This window comes from Mesoplodon bidens (assembly GCF_964165515.1).
Source record: "Mesoplodon bidens genome assembly, chromosome: 8".
Classification (NCBI taxonomy): domain Eukaryota; kingdom Metazoa; phylum Chordata; class Mammalia; order Artiodactyla; family Ziphiidae; genus Mesoplodon; species Mesoplodon bidens.
The window spans coordinates 36,907,349-36,925,646 of NC_138165.1; the positions used below are offsets into that span (position 1 = coordinate 36,907,349).

Genomic DNA, 18,298 nt, shown 5'->3' on the forward strand with positions numbered 1-18,298 from the left:
ATTCCACAATATATCACAGAATATCTTTTTTATACTGAATGCTTTCAAACTAGGAGACCAGCTATTTTACACACAAAAAAATCTCTGTAATATTTCTCTGGAATATTATAAACAGGTGTGAAACTTCATAAAAGGGAAATGAAAATACCAGCTAAAGAGATGTCATGATCAATTAAAAACAATCTGAAATTTAGAAATTTTAATTCTATTTAAATTAAGAGAAAAATTCAAGAATTTAATATACTGTTCAACTAGTAAGTGATGGCCTATATGAAACGAAATGTTTAGAATGACGATTTCTGAGTAGCAATATGAAAGCCAATAGAAAATGAACACTTTACACCAAGAGTAAAGGAATTTGCTGCCATCACTATAGCAACTGTCTTAAGGAAACTAACATGTTCAACAACCTGCAGACCAAAATTAGATTTAGTACACAATAAAAATATAAATATGGCAATATAGTCTACATTTTAATTTCTGTACAATTTTATAATTGCTTTTTGTGCTGTGAGAATAAGTGGGTTTCTCCTTTAGAGCAACCTATCAAAATAGACTCACTAATGTCCAGTGCACTAATGAGCAATGGGTGAAGAAGGTGTTAATTATGCCACAGTAAGATTCAAGAAAAAGCCTTGGTGAGCACTTGGAGGTGTGTATAGGCTGAAGGCGTTTCTCCATGTTTATGTATTTACAGCATGATGCAACAGAATGACAGCAAAGTGGTCACTCCATGGATGAGAACAGAAATCTTAGATACAATATACTGAACAAAGAACCCCCAAGGATTAATTAAGGTATGGGGGGGGCAGGGGAAAAATTCATTTTTTGGGGCTATATGAATTTTCTAAATGGTTTGTTTTAAAGTATATATACATTAAACCAGTTCAGCTTATGTCTTATAAGGTTATAAATCCAAAAAGTAATTTAGCCAAAAAACTTTGCACAAAAACTACCCCTTAATATGTACTAACAAAAACTTCCAAGCTAAAGTATGACGAATATTTTCAGGAATATGAAGATAGAATTTTATAATTCCTTTCCATGCTGCAATCCTACGCACCACATTGAATCTCTATTCACCGGCCTGACCATTTAATTTTTTCTGGTACAAGTGCCTTGAGACTTTTCAGAGGTCACTGCAACAGTAGACAGCTTATAACAAAACCATTAGCAGTTTGGCTAGCTTAGGGAAACCTCTTACTTTCCTTTTTTGTTTATTATCACTGCATGAATCTGCAGCATATGATAGTTTATAATTTCTCAGGCTTGTTAAATTCATGTTAAAGGTCTGTTTTCTTGTTGAATAAATTTTGTTCATATAATGCTGCCTATTTCATACACTCAGTCTTTAATAGCACCTTTGGTCTATGCGCAACTCACAGATCAAAACAGAGGACTAAAATAGGGGTTGATGATGCTATTTACATGTGTGATTCCTGCTGTCTTCTTGTTAGTAGCTTTAATATAATAGAAGACCTTGTCTGTTTTGTAATTAACACATCTTTACTGGAGAGATATTTGGAAGTGATTGCTGTGAATATACTGGTTAGTAAAATAAACACAATCACACACCACTTTCTGTTATCAGACAAATTTGTGAATTGTACACATTATACCCCAGATCAACAAACTGTGATATAACAGCCAAGTAGAAGACACATATTTATATAACCCTTTATTTTCCTGAAAATATGTATTCACTCTGACCTTGCAAATATAATTAGCTTGTGGGATGTGCAGATTTCAGTACCATGGTTGCTTTACTAATTGCAATTCTTGGAAATAGATACTAAATATTTGGAAGCTGCCAATACAAAATAAAAACTGCATCTTTTTTGTACATCTGTCTTAGCTTATAAAAGCAAAATAGTTTTAAAAACAATACTGTGTTCCACATTTATTCCAAGCACACCCAAGGGTCAAAGACCTATCATTTCATTTTAACAACGAATCTGGTTTAGGACACAAAACTGTAATTATTTTCAAATTCAGTTTAATCCATAATTTTTTGGCTTCTTTCATGAGTATAGTACAGTTTATCCAATATGCTATTTATTTTTAAATTCATGTTTTCATATCAACTGCTAGGTCACTGAAAGACTAGACTAAATTTCTAAAGCACCAATGTATGGTTCCCAATTTTTACATTCAAAGGAGACTAATTTTTAAGTAAAGCTTGTAAAATTAATTTAATACAAAGGTGTTTGAAAGAAAAATGCACAAGCACTTCTGGCAGTAGATACTGTACTTCATAATTTATCTCCCTCCCCACCCCCCTCTCCTTTTTTGTTTTAACAGTAGCTGCCTTTGGCATTCCCAGCTGCCCTTATATTGAAGTCAATGACTATGGGAAGTGTTTATATATAAAATGAGCTGGAAGAAAAAAAGCTTGAAAAAAAAATTCAGACCTCAATATCAATGTCAAACATCAAGAAAAGAAAAAAGTTACAATTCAGTGACCAGTTAGGTTACATATTTAAACACATATAAACCCACCACCATAAATAAGTCTCTAAATGACTATAAAAATGCTAGGTGTGGAAATCAAATACCCTTTATCACCTAGAAATGACCTGTTATCGACTGCTTAGGTTGTTTCTAGATTCTTTAAAAATTAAGGGTGCATGTGACCTGGGAAGTACTGCTGGGGTTTGTGACCAGTTCGTTACTTCTGCTGCCGTGCACTGCCAGGCATCTATAAGAGAAAAACATCTTATGTCTCTTGTAAGCCCACGGCATAAAAAATTCAAAGAAATCTTACTTTTTATGCCATTTCCAATGAAAAGCACTAAGAACTAAAACTGACTCATGCCAAATGCATATCACTGAATTGCTGTGATTTCTTAGTCTCAACTTTGCAACATGGAAATTATTTATAAAATGTCAATTTTAGCTCTGGAAAAGAAATTCCTATGTGTATGTACATTTTCTTTCTTCATCCTTGGAGAATTGCTTATTGTAGCTAGAGATCTGTAGTACAACTTCAATATATTGGGAGAAAAGGGGATAGAGTATAACTAGCATAACGTACTTTTTTTGACAAGTGAAGACATGCATCAAAATTCAAACAGTAAAGCCACCGTTTTGGATATATATACTTTAATAAAAACAAATTGATCTCTAAAAACTAGTATGGTGAAAGGTAATTAAACATTTTTAGATTCATGAAACTTTCTAAAAAGAATATAGTTATGTCATAAAATAAATTTAGCAAAATTTTTACAGTGTATGCATGTACTCAGTATAGTATAGGTATTTAAATGCTTAAGACACTCTGCAGTCAGAAGCCTGCCTTAGTTAGAATTCTGGTTCTAACACTTGCTAGTTATTGAGCTAAGATAACTGTTATTTAACTTCTCAATGTCTCCATTTGCTCATGAATGACACCATTTAATGATAAGATTAAATGAAATAAATGTGTGTACCTACCACTATAGTTCTCAGTGTTTTTAACTGTGGCACTCATGGACTTGCCAAGCTCAGATCTCCTTTCAATAGAACCTACTGTAGAGAGCATAGCTGACTCACAAACTCCAGATGCTACACTTTGGATCCTCTGGGGGTTCACCCCAGGTCAAACCTCCCTTGGGCTACTCCCAGCCAATGTCTGAGCACAGCAGGGGTACTACAAACCTAGCCATTCCTGCCAAATAAGGTCTTCTCCTAAAGGACAACTGTCTCAAGGACTCCCCAACAGCCTGGCTGAAACTTTCTTAGGAACATGCTGCAGTCTGACGCTCTTCCTACCCAATCCTACTTTCTCTTTCTCCTTCCGCACAGTCAGACAGATTGAATCTCATTTTGGCGTTTGCTTCTTGTAGCACTCAACCTGACCAGTAAACTAAGGAGAATACTGCTACTGCAATACAATGTTAAAGTTAGAAAAAAGCCACCCCCAAAATCAAATCAGAGTTATAAATTTGGTATCCACAGACATTTGGCATATGAAAATGCCAACAGGAAATTAGGGAGAGACCTTTAAAGACATATTTCCCTAGGAAAATTCCTAAATAAAATAAAGAAAAAATGTAACAGTTATACTGAATATTATCTCTTTAAAAAAATGACAATATGCCTAGAATTTTGATACTCCTCTATGATAGTATTTCTAGAATTATAGGTGACGAATAAACAGTGAACTTAAAAACTGAACTCTTCAGGGACTATTAATGAGCTACAAGATACTAGCATCTCTGGGTCACTGGTCAGATAACCAACTCAGAGTACCAATCCCATCTAGTGGCTACTCTGTCAGCCAACATAAAATGAGCAAATGACTTCAGATTCCCCTCTAGTAGACAACTGAAAGCAACACAACTGGTATGCTTATTGACAGTCCCACATAAAGTAAAGGAATAAAAGGCTCTAGAGACTAAGGGCTAGGGCTCACCCATGTTAGAAAGGCAGTAAGGAGGGGAAAAGGGAAATAAAAGACAACATACATTTCTTGTGCTTTAACATCACCTTCAAAGAAAAATACAAATATATCCTTCAGACTGCCATCTCTCAAAAAATATAGTCCTTTTTGTAGGAAAAATATGCAAAGGTCAATTACTTTGCTATGTATCACTTTTACATATTTTTATTGGGCTTGTTAAAATATCATATAGAAATTATATTGTCTAATACTCAACAATCAAGAGGTAGGTATTAATATTCTCAATTTATGGATAAGGAAACTGAGGTTCCGAGGACTTGAATACATTAAATGAGATGACAACCAGTAAGCGACACCACTATCATTTGTACATACACAGCATGCCAAAGCCAGTACTCTTCATCACCAAGGTATTTGATGTAACAGTTATCCTAACACAAAAGCAAGAAAAGATCACTCTTAGATTCAGTTACTTCACAGCAAGGTTTGTGTCTTATTCACCACTGAATATCCATTCCCCAGCAGAGTACCTGGGGCACCTAATATGGTGCAGAATAAATATCTATTAAAATGAAAAGCTCCAAGAAAGCTTTTTTTTTTTTTTTTTTTTTGCGGTATGCAGGCCTCTCACTGTTGTGGCCTCTCCCATTGCGGAGCACAGGCTCCGGACGCGCAGGCTCAGCGACCATGGCTCACGGGCCCAGCTGCTCTGCGGCATGTGGGATCTTCCCAGACCGGGGCACGAACCCGTGTCCCCTGCATCGGCAGGCGGACTCTCAACCACTGTGCCACCAGGGAAGCCCCCAAGAAAGCATTTTTGGTTACGTTTCTTGGGGGGTTTTTTTGGCCACACTGCACTGCATATGGGATCTTAGTTCCCTGACCAGGGATCTAACCCACACCCCCTGCAGTGGAAGCACGGAGTCTTAACCTCTAGGCAGCCAGTGAAGTCCCTTTGGTTACTGTTTTATATAAAGTTTTACCACTGAATGCCCCCACAAATTCATTGTCTATAAAAATCTAATCACTAGCTTTACAAAGTATATATTTCCCATTTCCTTATCACTGCTCAGTTTTGAATTCATGAAACACTCAAACATCACAAAGCACTGACTTGTGTTTAATTACGAATAAAAACTGCATACAGAAAAGCTATTTGGAATGTAAAAAGTGGCAGTGGACATCTACTGAAAAGCTTACTACTAGTCTAAGAATAATTACTGATTATTAGAATAATAATCAACTATGACTTAGAAGAGAATTTACGACCATAATCAATTCTACCCTCTTCAGGAAATTACAGTGATAACAACAGACTAAACCCGTCAAAACTAAGTCCCAGGCCCAGAAACATCCTCACAATTAACAAGGGTTAATGTCAAATCATTTGAATATGATCTTAAGCAATTAATATACATGGACTACGCAAAGGCCTTTTATACAAAGTCATAGTTTCCATTTTCCGGTACAACACTGGCATTAAGGACAGGGAGTAGATCTTACTCTCCTGTGTGTCTACTGTATGCCTGGCACACAATAATGATCAATAAATGTCTGTTGAATGAATGACCAGGGATCATTAGATTGGGGAAAGAAAAGCATTCAAGAGGCAAAAGAGTCAATAAATAATATTCTTATAGATAATGGGACGTTGTTTTAAAGGTTTTCCTATATCTTTACAGAAACAGCTGAATTCAAACTAATTTGAAGCAGATGTCTATCACTCAAATGCACAGCAATTATTAAACAATAATAAATTAGCTCAGAAATTATATTAGTAATACAGCAGCTCTAAATTAAAAGAACAAAACTAAGAACTGTTAGTTCTATATCAGATTTATGCTTCTTAGAATTTTAAACATAAAATTGCTTTAAAATTCTTAGCTGACAATTTCTGATTTATCAGCTAAATTAATGTTATAAACTATTAAATCTATCAGGAATAGTACATGCACATTAGCACCTAAAATATTTTCTTAGACATCCTCACAGATTATGTCTAAGAGTGTTATAAAACTTCAAATTGATACTAGGAGTAAAAAACAGGACGCAAACAGAAGATAATATAGTAACTAACCTTGTTCCAAGAGTTGGATGAGTATGCTCACAGAGCTATATTAGGAATGGAAATAGAATTTTTATGTGTCCTATTTTCTATTTTTCTCTTTCAGTCTGAAAAACTAGGCAAAGGAAAGGTATGTGTATGTATACAATCTGAGATAAGAATTATTCAGCCCTAATTAACCTTTACGGGATACTGATCAACAGAAAATCTTATGAATGACAGCTATTCTAAATATCTTCCACTACCTTTGGAAGACAAATGACATGATAAACTTGAACTCTAACTCTGATTACACAAGGTTCGGATTCATCAAGGTTAATGTCTATGAACAAACTGGCTCACTGACCTTGTCAATCTCATGTTTCACCCATTAAATAAGTGATCACTGCTAATGTATACAAATTACTTAACTAAACCTCACAAAATTAGCTGCAGTTTTCTTATATGCTAAAAGTCTGAATTGGTAACAGCTAGCTGACCACTGAAACATTCATTCCTGATTTTACCTTATATAAATTTATTTTAAAAAAACTACTTTTTGCAGACACTGCATCAATTCCAAGATACGGAAACATTTCTCCCTTAAAAGAAGCTCCAGTCTTGTGAGAGAGACAACATACAGACAGGTGAATGAAACACAAAATGGTTTTAATCACATCAATCATTTCAAAGGCCAGAATTTTAAAGTAATATATTCATTTTCTTTTTCAGCAGCATGCCCCAGAGAAATATGTTGGAAAAATAGTAAGTGCTCAATAAAAAAATCAGCTGAATCAGAAGAGTATTCCTAAATTAGTCTGAACGTACAAAATATAAATGGGAAAGTTTTCATTTCTTTTGTAATTATTACCTTCATCTTCCTAAAGTGAGCAAGTTAGTAATTAATTTATAGACTTGTTCTTAACAACGTTTTCAGAAATGCTCACATTCTATTTTTTTTAATATGCTAGTTGTTTTTCCTGTTAAGTATCAATTATTTTAATCTTCAGAATAATAAAGTGATATTTATTGCACACCTTCTATATGCATGTGCACTGTAATGATTATATATATCACTTCATAATATTCATAATACTATGAGATAGTTACTAAAATCCCTGTTTTATAGATGAGAAAACTGAAGCTCAAGAAGATTAGGTAAGTTGCTCAAGGTCATGCTATAAAGAAGAGATAAAAATTGGATTCTAATACAGGCCTGATCCCAAAGCCTGTGCTCTTTACTTTATGCCCAGCCTTTATGGTATATAATTTTTAATAACAATAAGAAAATACTATAACAAAACTATTAGTGGAGTAGTTTAAAATCACCACCATCTTAAAACTTTCGAATACAAAATTTCTTGGATAAGTAAATATTTTCCCCCTTACCTTGAAAAAGACATGACCTTCTAGATATCTGAAAATAAAAGGTAAACTCCTGTAACATTCATTCCCTAATTCTTTCCTCCTATATTTGTAGTTACTCTTCAGAGCCCTACCTTTTCTGTAAAACGCTGATTAAAAGACAACAATAACAGAGTGATGTCCTTCAAATTCAGTCCAAACTTCATTTACTTTATGCAGTCTACACTGATTTCTGCCTACTTTTAATCTGCATTTACTATGTTTGCTATACAAGTACTATTTTATTGCATATTGACACATAAAAGGTTCTAAATAAGTATTTGTTGAATCATTTGTCACTAGCAATCAATTTAATACCTAGTTACAGAAACAAAGCAGTATCAGTATAATTTGTATTATATCAGTATGCAGTGGAGGATTACCAGCACATAACTAGCAGACTGTTATTTGGCTCACTAGTGACACTAAATGTATATGACTTATCTTCTCAAAAAGACTAAGACCATTTTTTATTTAATTTGTATCCCCAAATCATTAGCATACAGGCATATCAGCTGTACTTAAGAAATACCTGATGATGAGTTGATCTGAAACTAAACACCACATTTTCAGAAGCCCATTGAGTATTTCCAATCAAAGTAAATAAAAAATCTTCAAGAAAGTCCAGCCAGTGTGAAGATTTATTTGGGATAAAGGGGTTTTAGTGATTGTGTTTTCAAAATAGAGAACAGACACAAAGATTGTTTGCAGTTAGCAGGTAACATGTGAACATTTTACTGACAGGAATCCTGACAAGAAAATTAGTTCTCAAAAGTAGTCATAGCTGTAGGCTAGTTTTATGACTTTGCACAAAGTGACTGTTCTTTTTGCCCTAATGAAGAAGTATAGTCATATTACAAGTTGAATTTACTTCTAAATTTGTTCCTGGATTAAGTCCAGTTGTAGGCTGGATATACAGGATAACAAAACATTAAGCAAGAGGTTGCCACCATGCCACTTGAGAACTGAAGTTTAAAATATTTTAATACGTGTTTTCTTTACAAGTAAACTAAAACAGAATCTTAAAAACTATTTCACTTGTAAGTTTTGAGTGGAGCTCGCTGGTAATTTCTATAAGCTTATACTCCATTTAAATTACAAATGTTATTATCATTGATTTTTCACCTGTATCATTTTTAAACATTTCCAGGATTATGTGATATACAGAGTGATATGGATTCTCTATCATATAGTACATTTTATTTTTTATGTTGGTCTCAATGTTTGGTCCTAGGGATGTCACAAAAGCTGACAGACATGAGTCTGTCTAAACTGTTTTTAATTAATAGAAAATACTATATGAGAAAATCAATTAATATATAATACCTACTAAAAATAGTACACAGAACTCTCGAGAACTCTGAGAAAATGTGCAGCTCCTTCCTCTTGACTTATGTTGAAGGAAATGACATCTACACACGTAAATTAAGAAAATGCCCTGCAATGACTTTGGTACTCATTTTCCATTCCTGAGTTATTCTAATTACATTGTTCAAAACTGTCTAATATTAAAAAGCCAGTAAACAGCTTGAGTTCTGAAATTTTATAGACCTAGATTTGTATCCTTGTTCTGCTGCTTAATACATAATAGTATGCTTTTGGGCAAAGTAATCTTTTTGACCCTAAATTTTTATACCCTTTCATTGACAAATGGAATAATAGAACCTATTTCTAGAATTACCAAAAAGAATAAATGAGACAAGTTCAAATGATTATTGCCATAATACCTGGCACATAGCAATAATTCCATAAAGATACAGTCAATTCACTATAAAAGGAAATCAAACAGTTTGAATCAATTGAGATTACAAAGAAAGAATCCATTTTTACCTAATCACTCAAAAAACCAGAGATAATACTGGGACTTACAAAAATGTAAATAAAAATATACAGGGGGCTTCCCTGGTGGCGCAGTGGTTGAGAGTCCGCCTGCCGATGCAGGGCACACGGGTTCGTGCCCCGGTTCGGGAAGATCCCACATGCTGTGGAGCGGCTGGGCCCGTGAGCCATGGCCGCTGAGCCTGCGCGTCCGGAGCCTGTGCTCCACAAGGGGAGAGGCCACAACAGTAAGAGGCCCACATACAGCCAAAAAAAAAAAAAAAAGCTATAAAAAAAAAAATATACAGGAAAGAGGTATTAAAAGAACAGACACCCACTTAAATCCTTTATATATAGATTGTCATTTAACTCTTGATCTAATCATTGCCTTACTAAATATTTTGACAGCTTTGATAAATCATGTGCAGGGAAAGGGAAGGGAGAGTACTATGTTATTCTTCATTTTCTTGTAAGTTTATATTCTTAAGTATAATGATTTAACTAGAACACTCTGGCCATGGATTTACTAACATTTAATTTAATTCAGTTTTGAGACACTGAGAAAACTATAAATTATAACCAAACTCAGACACCTTATAAATGAAGTTACAGTCCAAAAAAATGGATCCTTATTTGAGGTGATATAATTGTATGAATCTCGTTAGGTACAACAAGTGATGCAAATCACCAGTGATAGATGCTTATACTAAATTTTTTCCGAAAAATTTTTTCCATGACATATAAAACTAGACAGTGATACATGTAATTTCCTAAAGTAATTTTTGATATATATTTTTAAATACTACATTTTACCACATGACAACAGAGTCATGTGATACAAGTATATTTTTTAATGAAGTGCATTCTTTGAATCATGGTTACACAAACAATGCAAACTCCACAGTTATATAATACCTAAACTAGGTTTGGAAACTAAAACTGCCATTTAAAATACTATAAACAAGATAACCAAAACACATATTCATTTATTTATATTCTATTTTTAAAATGCTTTCTTTCATTGTATTTAAGTTTATATTTTCCTTTTCAACGCAGCCACCATCACGAGTTAAGTATCATAAAAAGTCACACTAAAACTACAAAACAGAATTCTAATTGTTTAAAATTAAGCTTCAATTATTAGTAGTATATATTGTGGCATGGGAATTTAATCAGATAATTCTATTATATTTCTAAACTAATAATTATTACTTAAATGAGTTACTTATGGGTTACTTTTTTATAAGGTATCTTAATTATCAGAGAATTAAACTTAAATATTATACTGTACTTTAATTCATAAAACTAACAAATGTCAAAGATTTTCAACTCCTTTTATCTATATCAGTTAAATAATACACTTAGTAAAAAAGAAAGTAAATAAATTGAAATACAGTTACATAGCAAGCCTCAGAAGTTATCCATTCAGAACTGCCTAGTGTATCAGTTTCTATTATTATTGTTTTTGTGGCTAGTTTCTGCCTCTAAACAGCTAAATCACATCTAATAGGATCATGATTTAGAAAAGAGCTCAATTTTTATTCATCACAATAATATGTCAGAAAGTGTTCAAATTCATGACAGATAAAAACTCCATGTTTAAACAGCCATATTTAGTTTGTCTGAGCTGGTGAGCAGATGTAAATGTAATCTGCAATACTATCAAACTCCAGGTCTGATAGATAGCAAGCTAATATTTATTTTTAAGTGCTCCAAAAATTATTTGTAAAAGCTGCATAAAAGGATTCCATAAATGTATTGTGATTTTAACAATTATTCTAGACTACAATGGACGTACATGCTCAAACAAGACACCTCAGCAGTATTTTAAAGCAGTAACCACCTAGCCAATTTCTGTATGTTCTGTAGTTTTTCTAATCCACTCTCCCTGTGGTTGAGCAAAATCGAATTGCCTCTCACATTTGCAGACAGCTCTGTGAAGGTGATAATAGAGCTGCTCCCTGCTGTCATGAGGCAGGAAATAGGAAAATGGCATATGGGGCTAGAAAGAAAGAAAGAAAAAAAAAAAAAAGAAAGAAAAAAAGAAAAAAAAGAAGGAAAAAAGAACTAAACAAGAACAAAAGATTTCAACAAAGAACAACTATAACCCAATATGCTTTGCAAGTTAATCTCTTTTCAGAATCATTTAGCATATCTAATCATTCATCTGTGTCCTCACTCCAAAAATGCAAACGGTTGATACCAAGTGTTTGGGGCAAGTTTTCACTGTCTAAAATATTTGGAACCTACAACTGCAGAATATGTCCTGCACAATGTCTGCAAACAGAGCTCTTTAGATTTTTTTTAAATGTTGTGCCGATGCCAAATTCACCATTTTAAAATAAAAGAAGGTACGGCAATGTTTATTAAAATATTAATAAAATGTGTATAGAAGGCTTTCAGTATGATTAACATTCCTAAATCTATGAAATAAAAAAATTAAAGATAAACATTTATAATTAGACTAATTAAAGTAGAAACAAATCTCTAAATAGGTAAGTTGCTAATAATAATACCAAGACACATTTATTAACTGGTACAGTTTTTTGTTTGGTTGGTTTTTTGTGTAATTAAGAATCATGCTTTAAATAAAATAGATTTTTATGTGATGTATCTGTAAACAGAATGTGGCAGGAGATGCTAATAAAGATAGAATCCACTCTACCTTTCCTTTTACACTCTGAATGGGATCCACAACCACTGCCACAGCTCTCTCCGACAAGGCTTCAAAGCTCTGCTGAGTGTTGATATCCACACCAGAAAGCCAACAACCAAAGCCAGGGTGACTGTGATACCAACCAACAACCATCTCAGGCCTGAAACAAAGAGGGCATTCAGCCGTTCAGAACAGAACAAGTAATACATTTATGATATGAAAAGAAACAACACACTAACAGGGTATAAATTAAGAAGACATGAAAAACACACAGGTGTGAAAAAGCACCATTAGAAACACTGAAATCATACACCATATTATCCAGAAAACATGGAAATGAAAAAGTGTGACAAAGGAGTGCTATCATCAAGAGATGCACATTAGCAGTGGTAGATAAGGCTTTCAGTTTTTCACCTTGTTACCACACTTTCTCAGAGCCAGTTTTTACCCTTTCAGCATTCAAGTAAATATCTACTCTTTAACTCCTTAGCTCTGGGAGTTGGATTTTCCAGGCAGAGTACATTTTTAACAATGGACACCAGGATCCACTGTTGTGAAAGGATTAAATATCAATTAAACCAGCAGTAGAACTAGGAACTCAGTCAAAAACCAATTTGCACTGTTCTGCTCAGCTGCTGAGCCTTTTGCTAACATTAATTTTGAAGTTTTTTCCACAGTAGAAGAATTTGAGCAAGAGAATGACAACTATTGAGAGATTTAATCTGGGGTAAAAAACTTGAACAATATTTGGATTGTACTTTCCCTGTCTTTAAAACTCAATATGACTATAAATATAATTAAATATTCAGAATTTTATTTAGCTGCAACTCTCAAATTTTGGAACATACAAGCTCTTTCAATTATAAGTGACTAGAGAGTAACTCCATATGCTAAACGGTGGGAAGCTACAGTCCAAATTTACTATGTAACAGTTGAGAATTTTAACATGAGGCAGTTTCCTAACTGGCAAATTTCTATGATTCTAGAGGAAATAGATACTAGATAGGTGGTGCAGAGCACTGACAGTGATATTTTTACATTAATTATGTGGCTTTTTTCCCCTAAGAATGATATTCACGAACATGTAAAGTTCTGAGACACATTTCTGAAAATATTTCCCATCATTCCATTATATGATCATTTGAAATACTTAACTTCCTGTCTGCTTCAACATATCCAACATCTTGGCTTGGAACACTGGATCGACTGCCTCCACACTGACCCCCTGATTTAGAAAGAAAGGAAAATGATTAGCTTCTATAACAATGAGAAAAAAATTATATTACAAGATAAACGAACAAAAAGCTACTGCCTAAAAACCTATGTATATTATTTTGGGATACCAAAATAATTTAATAGGTTTTGATACCCATATTTGATACCCATTCATGTCATTCAATTATAAACCATACATCAATAAAACTTTTTAAATTGCCAAGTACCAGGAAAACAAAAAAAATCGCCAAGTACCATACTGCTGTTAGCTAATGAGTTAAGATAGTTTTTAGGCTCCTTTAAAAGAGTTTATGGCCATGACTAATGTGTGTGTATATATATACACATACCAGAAATACCAAATAAGTGAACCAATTATTTTTTGGTTAGATCAGTCTAGGCAAGCATACTTCCTAACGTCACCCTCTGATAACTGATAAGCACTAGGCCTCTTCCATCTCATCCAAAGTTCTACAACTCTTGTGCTATAATAATCAACAGTTCAAGTCGGTTTTTTTCTTCTTCAGTAATGTAAACATCTTGAGGAAGGAAAATAATTGAATAGTTTCCCAGAGTTGTTTTTGTTTTTTGGTTGGCTGAGTTGGGAGGGGAGGATGTTCAGTGTTTTAGTTAGGACTACTTGGTAGATTAGGCAACTGGAGGAAAATACATACATTTGAATATTACCTCAAATATAACAGCATTCTCAAAATAGTCCCCACAAGAGGCAATCTGCAACCAAGTCTTTTAAATGCTGCATTATTTTGCTAGTTCAACCAAAAGAAAATTTTAGGACATGGAAGTATTAAAGGCATTCATATTATCTCTCCAGTGATAGATCACTGCCATTATAGCTCCCTCAAGGTTTTCCTCTAACATCAGGAATTTAAGTCTAATCTACTTAAACAAACCAGTTAACATAAGCACTTCTTCCCACCAAAATCAACAGTATTTTGAATTCTAATTGAGAGTGCATCCTCAAGAACAGGGGTATGCAATCTACTGCCTACAGCCTAAGAATGTTTTTTAACATTTTTAAAGGGTGGTTTAAAAAAAACAAAACAAGAATATGAGACAGAGACATATGTCTTTACAGAAAAAGTCTGCTAACTCTTGGGCTAGAAGAAAAACTTTCCAACTCTACTACATAGAATGAACATGGGGATCAAATATTCTATTTTATATTGTCAAACAAGCACTTGTAGTACAAGGAAATAAAGGATATTAAAACTTAAGAACCCTTTACTATAACGGATATTCACATAAGGACATTCATCAGACAAATATATATATTATATTTTCTTAGGCAAGTAGATGAAAAGGATATATGTGTTATTTTTTGGAAGGTAAGTAAATGGTTATTGTTTTTTGGCCATTAAAAAAAAATCTAAATACACACTTATCCACAAGTCCAATGCATTAAACAAAAGAGCAAAACAAAACAAAAAACTCCCACAAAGAACAATGCATTCTAAATGCATCAAAGTAGAGGACTTCCAAAATGTGTACGCAGTATGGTTCATCTATTAACAAATTACCATGCAAAAAGGCAAAAAGAACTAAAGTTTGTCACGTTTTTTTGTTTTTTTTTTAAACTTAACATTTTGAATAGGAAAAGCTTAAGAGTCATTTATCACCATATACAGAACATTTTAAAAAGGGCGATATTTCAAAACAATAAAAACAAAACATGAGGACTAGATAATGTAGGTGAGTTGAAACTCTAATTAAGAGTGTCTGAGGGCTTCCCTGGTGGCGCAGTGGTTGAGAGTCCGCCTGCCGATGCAGGGAACACGGGTTCGTGCCCCGGTCCGGGAAGGTCCCGCATGCCGCGGAGCGGCTGGGCCCGTGAGCCATGGCCGCTGAGCCTGCGCGTCCGGAGCCTGTGCTCCGCAACGGGAGAGGCCACAGCAGTGAGAGGCCCGCGTACCGCAAAAAAAACAAAAAAAAACCAAAACAAAACAAAAAAAAAAAGAGTGTCTGAAATCTTTTGAACCAAATGTTCAAACTAATCAAACTAGTATCCTACTATTTTAAGGTAACTAACTTATATATCCAGTACACTATGCTAGTTAAAGCTGAAAGAACAAGTAAAGGGATTAAATGTTAGCATCACTCAATTTGTGGATCTACAGGGAATTCATAATGCATTTAAAAGATCAATGATTTGATTCAATACAGTCTAAAAATTTCTATCATTAATCTTATAATGAAGTTTTCTATCAGGAAGAGAAAATTACAATATGACGGGAGTTATTTTGCACAGGAAAAGAAAAAAGAAACATGTTTACTTGCATCAGGCAACCATAAAAGTACTCACTGTTCCTGACTGTGGCATAGCAAACACGTCAATCACTCTGACGGTGTAATCATCAACAAATTCTCCAAGCATCAGACCCATAACTTCCATTGGAACCCCAGCACGACCATGTTTTAACATCTGTAAAGAGGAAGATATATAGACACAAAGCTTTGAGATCTTTGGACCCACCCCCCTTTTTAAAATTAATAACTTAATTGTGTTTCAGTGGAAATAAAACACTGTATTTTATACATGCACCTAAAACAACAGCTTATGTGTGAGAGGGTTAACGTGAAAAATATTCCAAAGTAAAAGAGAGAAAGCAGCTGAACTCTCTGAAGCAAGTAACTCCATTCAACACTTACTTTTAACAGTGCCAGGGAAGAGATATAGACTTGTTCTGCTGTGTCCACCGCAGGAGCATCTGTAGGTGGCCCCTAGAAACAAACATACAAATCATTATAAATACAAAGAACTTATGAGTTTAAAATTAAAGTTACACGTTATTTAAACATGATTGTTTTAAAAGAGTTTAGGGGAAACATGTTAAGTATTCAGCTACAACACAATCAAAACAAGCTTGTAAATATCAAACCTGTAGAAAACATCAAACTTAGTACTCAGGTAAGTGTCCAATGGACACAATGCTTGAATCTTTCAGCGATGCTAATTTACCTCCACTACAAAATAACTATAATGCACCAATTAGCTATGTTTCTTACCCCAGTGTGAATGTAAACTGATTAACTGAAGGACCAACATGAACAGTAAATTCTCTGAGCCTGATTTTCAGCTAAAGACAGCATGTAGATTAGGGCTATGGGATCTCTGCAGAAACTTAGGTATGGGGGGGTGAGGGGCGGAGAAGATTTCTAATCCCTAGGTGAAAGAGCTGTGAACAACATGCTCTGCACTTCACCTGATGAAGTTGTTCCCCTCCCCTATACAACATCAAATTTAACAAAACTGCCCCATATGTGAACAAACTGGTTGAGACTGGTGTAGCTAACATGAAAGTACTTCCAAATCCTGACAACTACTACTATTAATCTTATTACAGCCTAAGAAGATACTATGTTTCTCCCTAAGGATTCTATCTTCTTCATCAAAAGCACCAAACCACTTTTTACTGTAACATTCTGCCGCACAAAGTAATTTAGATATAGTCCTTACCCTCAAGATGACTACAATCTTATAAATTTAATTCTGCCCCAATCAGTGCATATGGAAAGCTTCTTGTTTTTTAATACTGAGCAGTCTGGGAAACTGAGATGTGACTTTTAATTGCCAGGTCCTGTTTTGCTTAAAGTTCCCTTTCCTTAACAATAACTCTATTACAATTACATAATGAACATGTTAGCTATCTAAATTGTAAGTCAATATTCTACCTTGCTTTTATGGATTTGCTTATTACTAAAATTAAAAAATTGCTTTACTCATTACATTTCACACTTACAGGTCTGTGTGTACTTTGTGCTTCTTGTCTGTTTATATGCCAGATTCTGTGATTTTTTGGTTTGGTTTTGTTTAAAAGCTCAAAATACTTACTAGAAGCACTGAGTATAAAAAGTTCTAGAATAAGTTTTCTCTAAATATAAGCATCACATACAAAAATTACCTCTATTTCCTTATATACAAAGTGGTGAGAAAAATAAAATCCTTCAAATTTTATGTTTAAAAATACATGTCAGATAACATATTTTAAAAAGAACCGAATTCTTCATTATTATCACCTAATGCAGCTTTACTGCTTGCCTTTCAAATAGATATGAAAATTCTAAGGTAAGCTAAAGTGCTATCATGCCAAAACATTTGTTGAGGTCACCACATAAAACAAGATAATTTTGTTGATATGATAATTTTATTCATCTAATTAAGAAAGTTTAAGAAAAAAAGAGAAGAAATAGTAAATTAGTTGTCACAAGATGTTTTTGGGGAAATAATACTCTAAGGTCAGGACAATGAACACTGTATTCATAAAAGTTATTTCCTAATTCAGAGCAACTTAAAAAATGCCCATGACAAAAGAAGTTAAAACTGGTATCTAGGCTAGAGTTATTAATACAGCCTTTCTCTACTTGCCAGGAAATACTTATTAAGAAAAAAAAAAAGAATAGGGAAATAAAACATCACATCATCACCAAAATACATTACTGACAAAGTTCCAAAACTATTTCTGCCAAAATGCATTACTGACAAAGTTCAAAAACTATTTCTGCCATCAGTGAAAGAAGAAACACTCTGTTTTATTCAGCATTATATATATCCAGTACCTAGCAAAGTGCCTGGCACACAGAACTCACTAAGTACTGGTTGAAAAAAAAAAGAATAAACAAGTTAAGGTAGTGCAAGTCAATGGAACAGGAAGGGAAAATACCCACCAGTTACCCTGGGAGAGCGAACAAGCCATATGCAAGTAAGTACAAAGATCACTAGCTCCTCTCTCACTATGTTCTTCTGGTTCAGAAACATACTAAC

The 18,298-nt window shown here is 33.9% G+C and overlaps 1 protein-coding gene across 1 annotated transcript in view; it reads right to left on the reverse strand.

Annotated features, from left to right (window-relative positions):
• PSMD14 (proteasome 26S subunit, non-ATPase 14) overlaps nt 1-18,298 on the reverse strand; it is a 93,605-nt gene that overhangs the window by 24,980 nt on the left and 50,327 nt on the right. Inside the window, exons 4-7 of the mRNA XM_081241810.1 lie at nt 16,186-16,257; nt 15,839-15,958; nt 13,458-13,528; nt 12,313-12,463 (exon numbers count right to left, since the gene is read on the reverse strand). Of these exons, the coding sequence (XP_081097936.1) occupies nt 12,313-12,463; nt 13,458-13,528; nt 15,839-15,958; nt 16,186-16,257 (414 nt within the window). The remainder of the gene's footprint in view (nt 1-12,312; nt 12,464-13,457; nt 13,529-15,838; nt 15,959-16,185; nt 16,258-18,298) is intronic.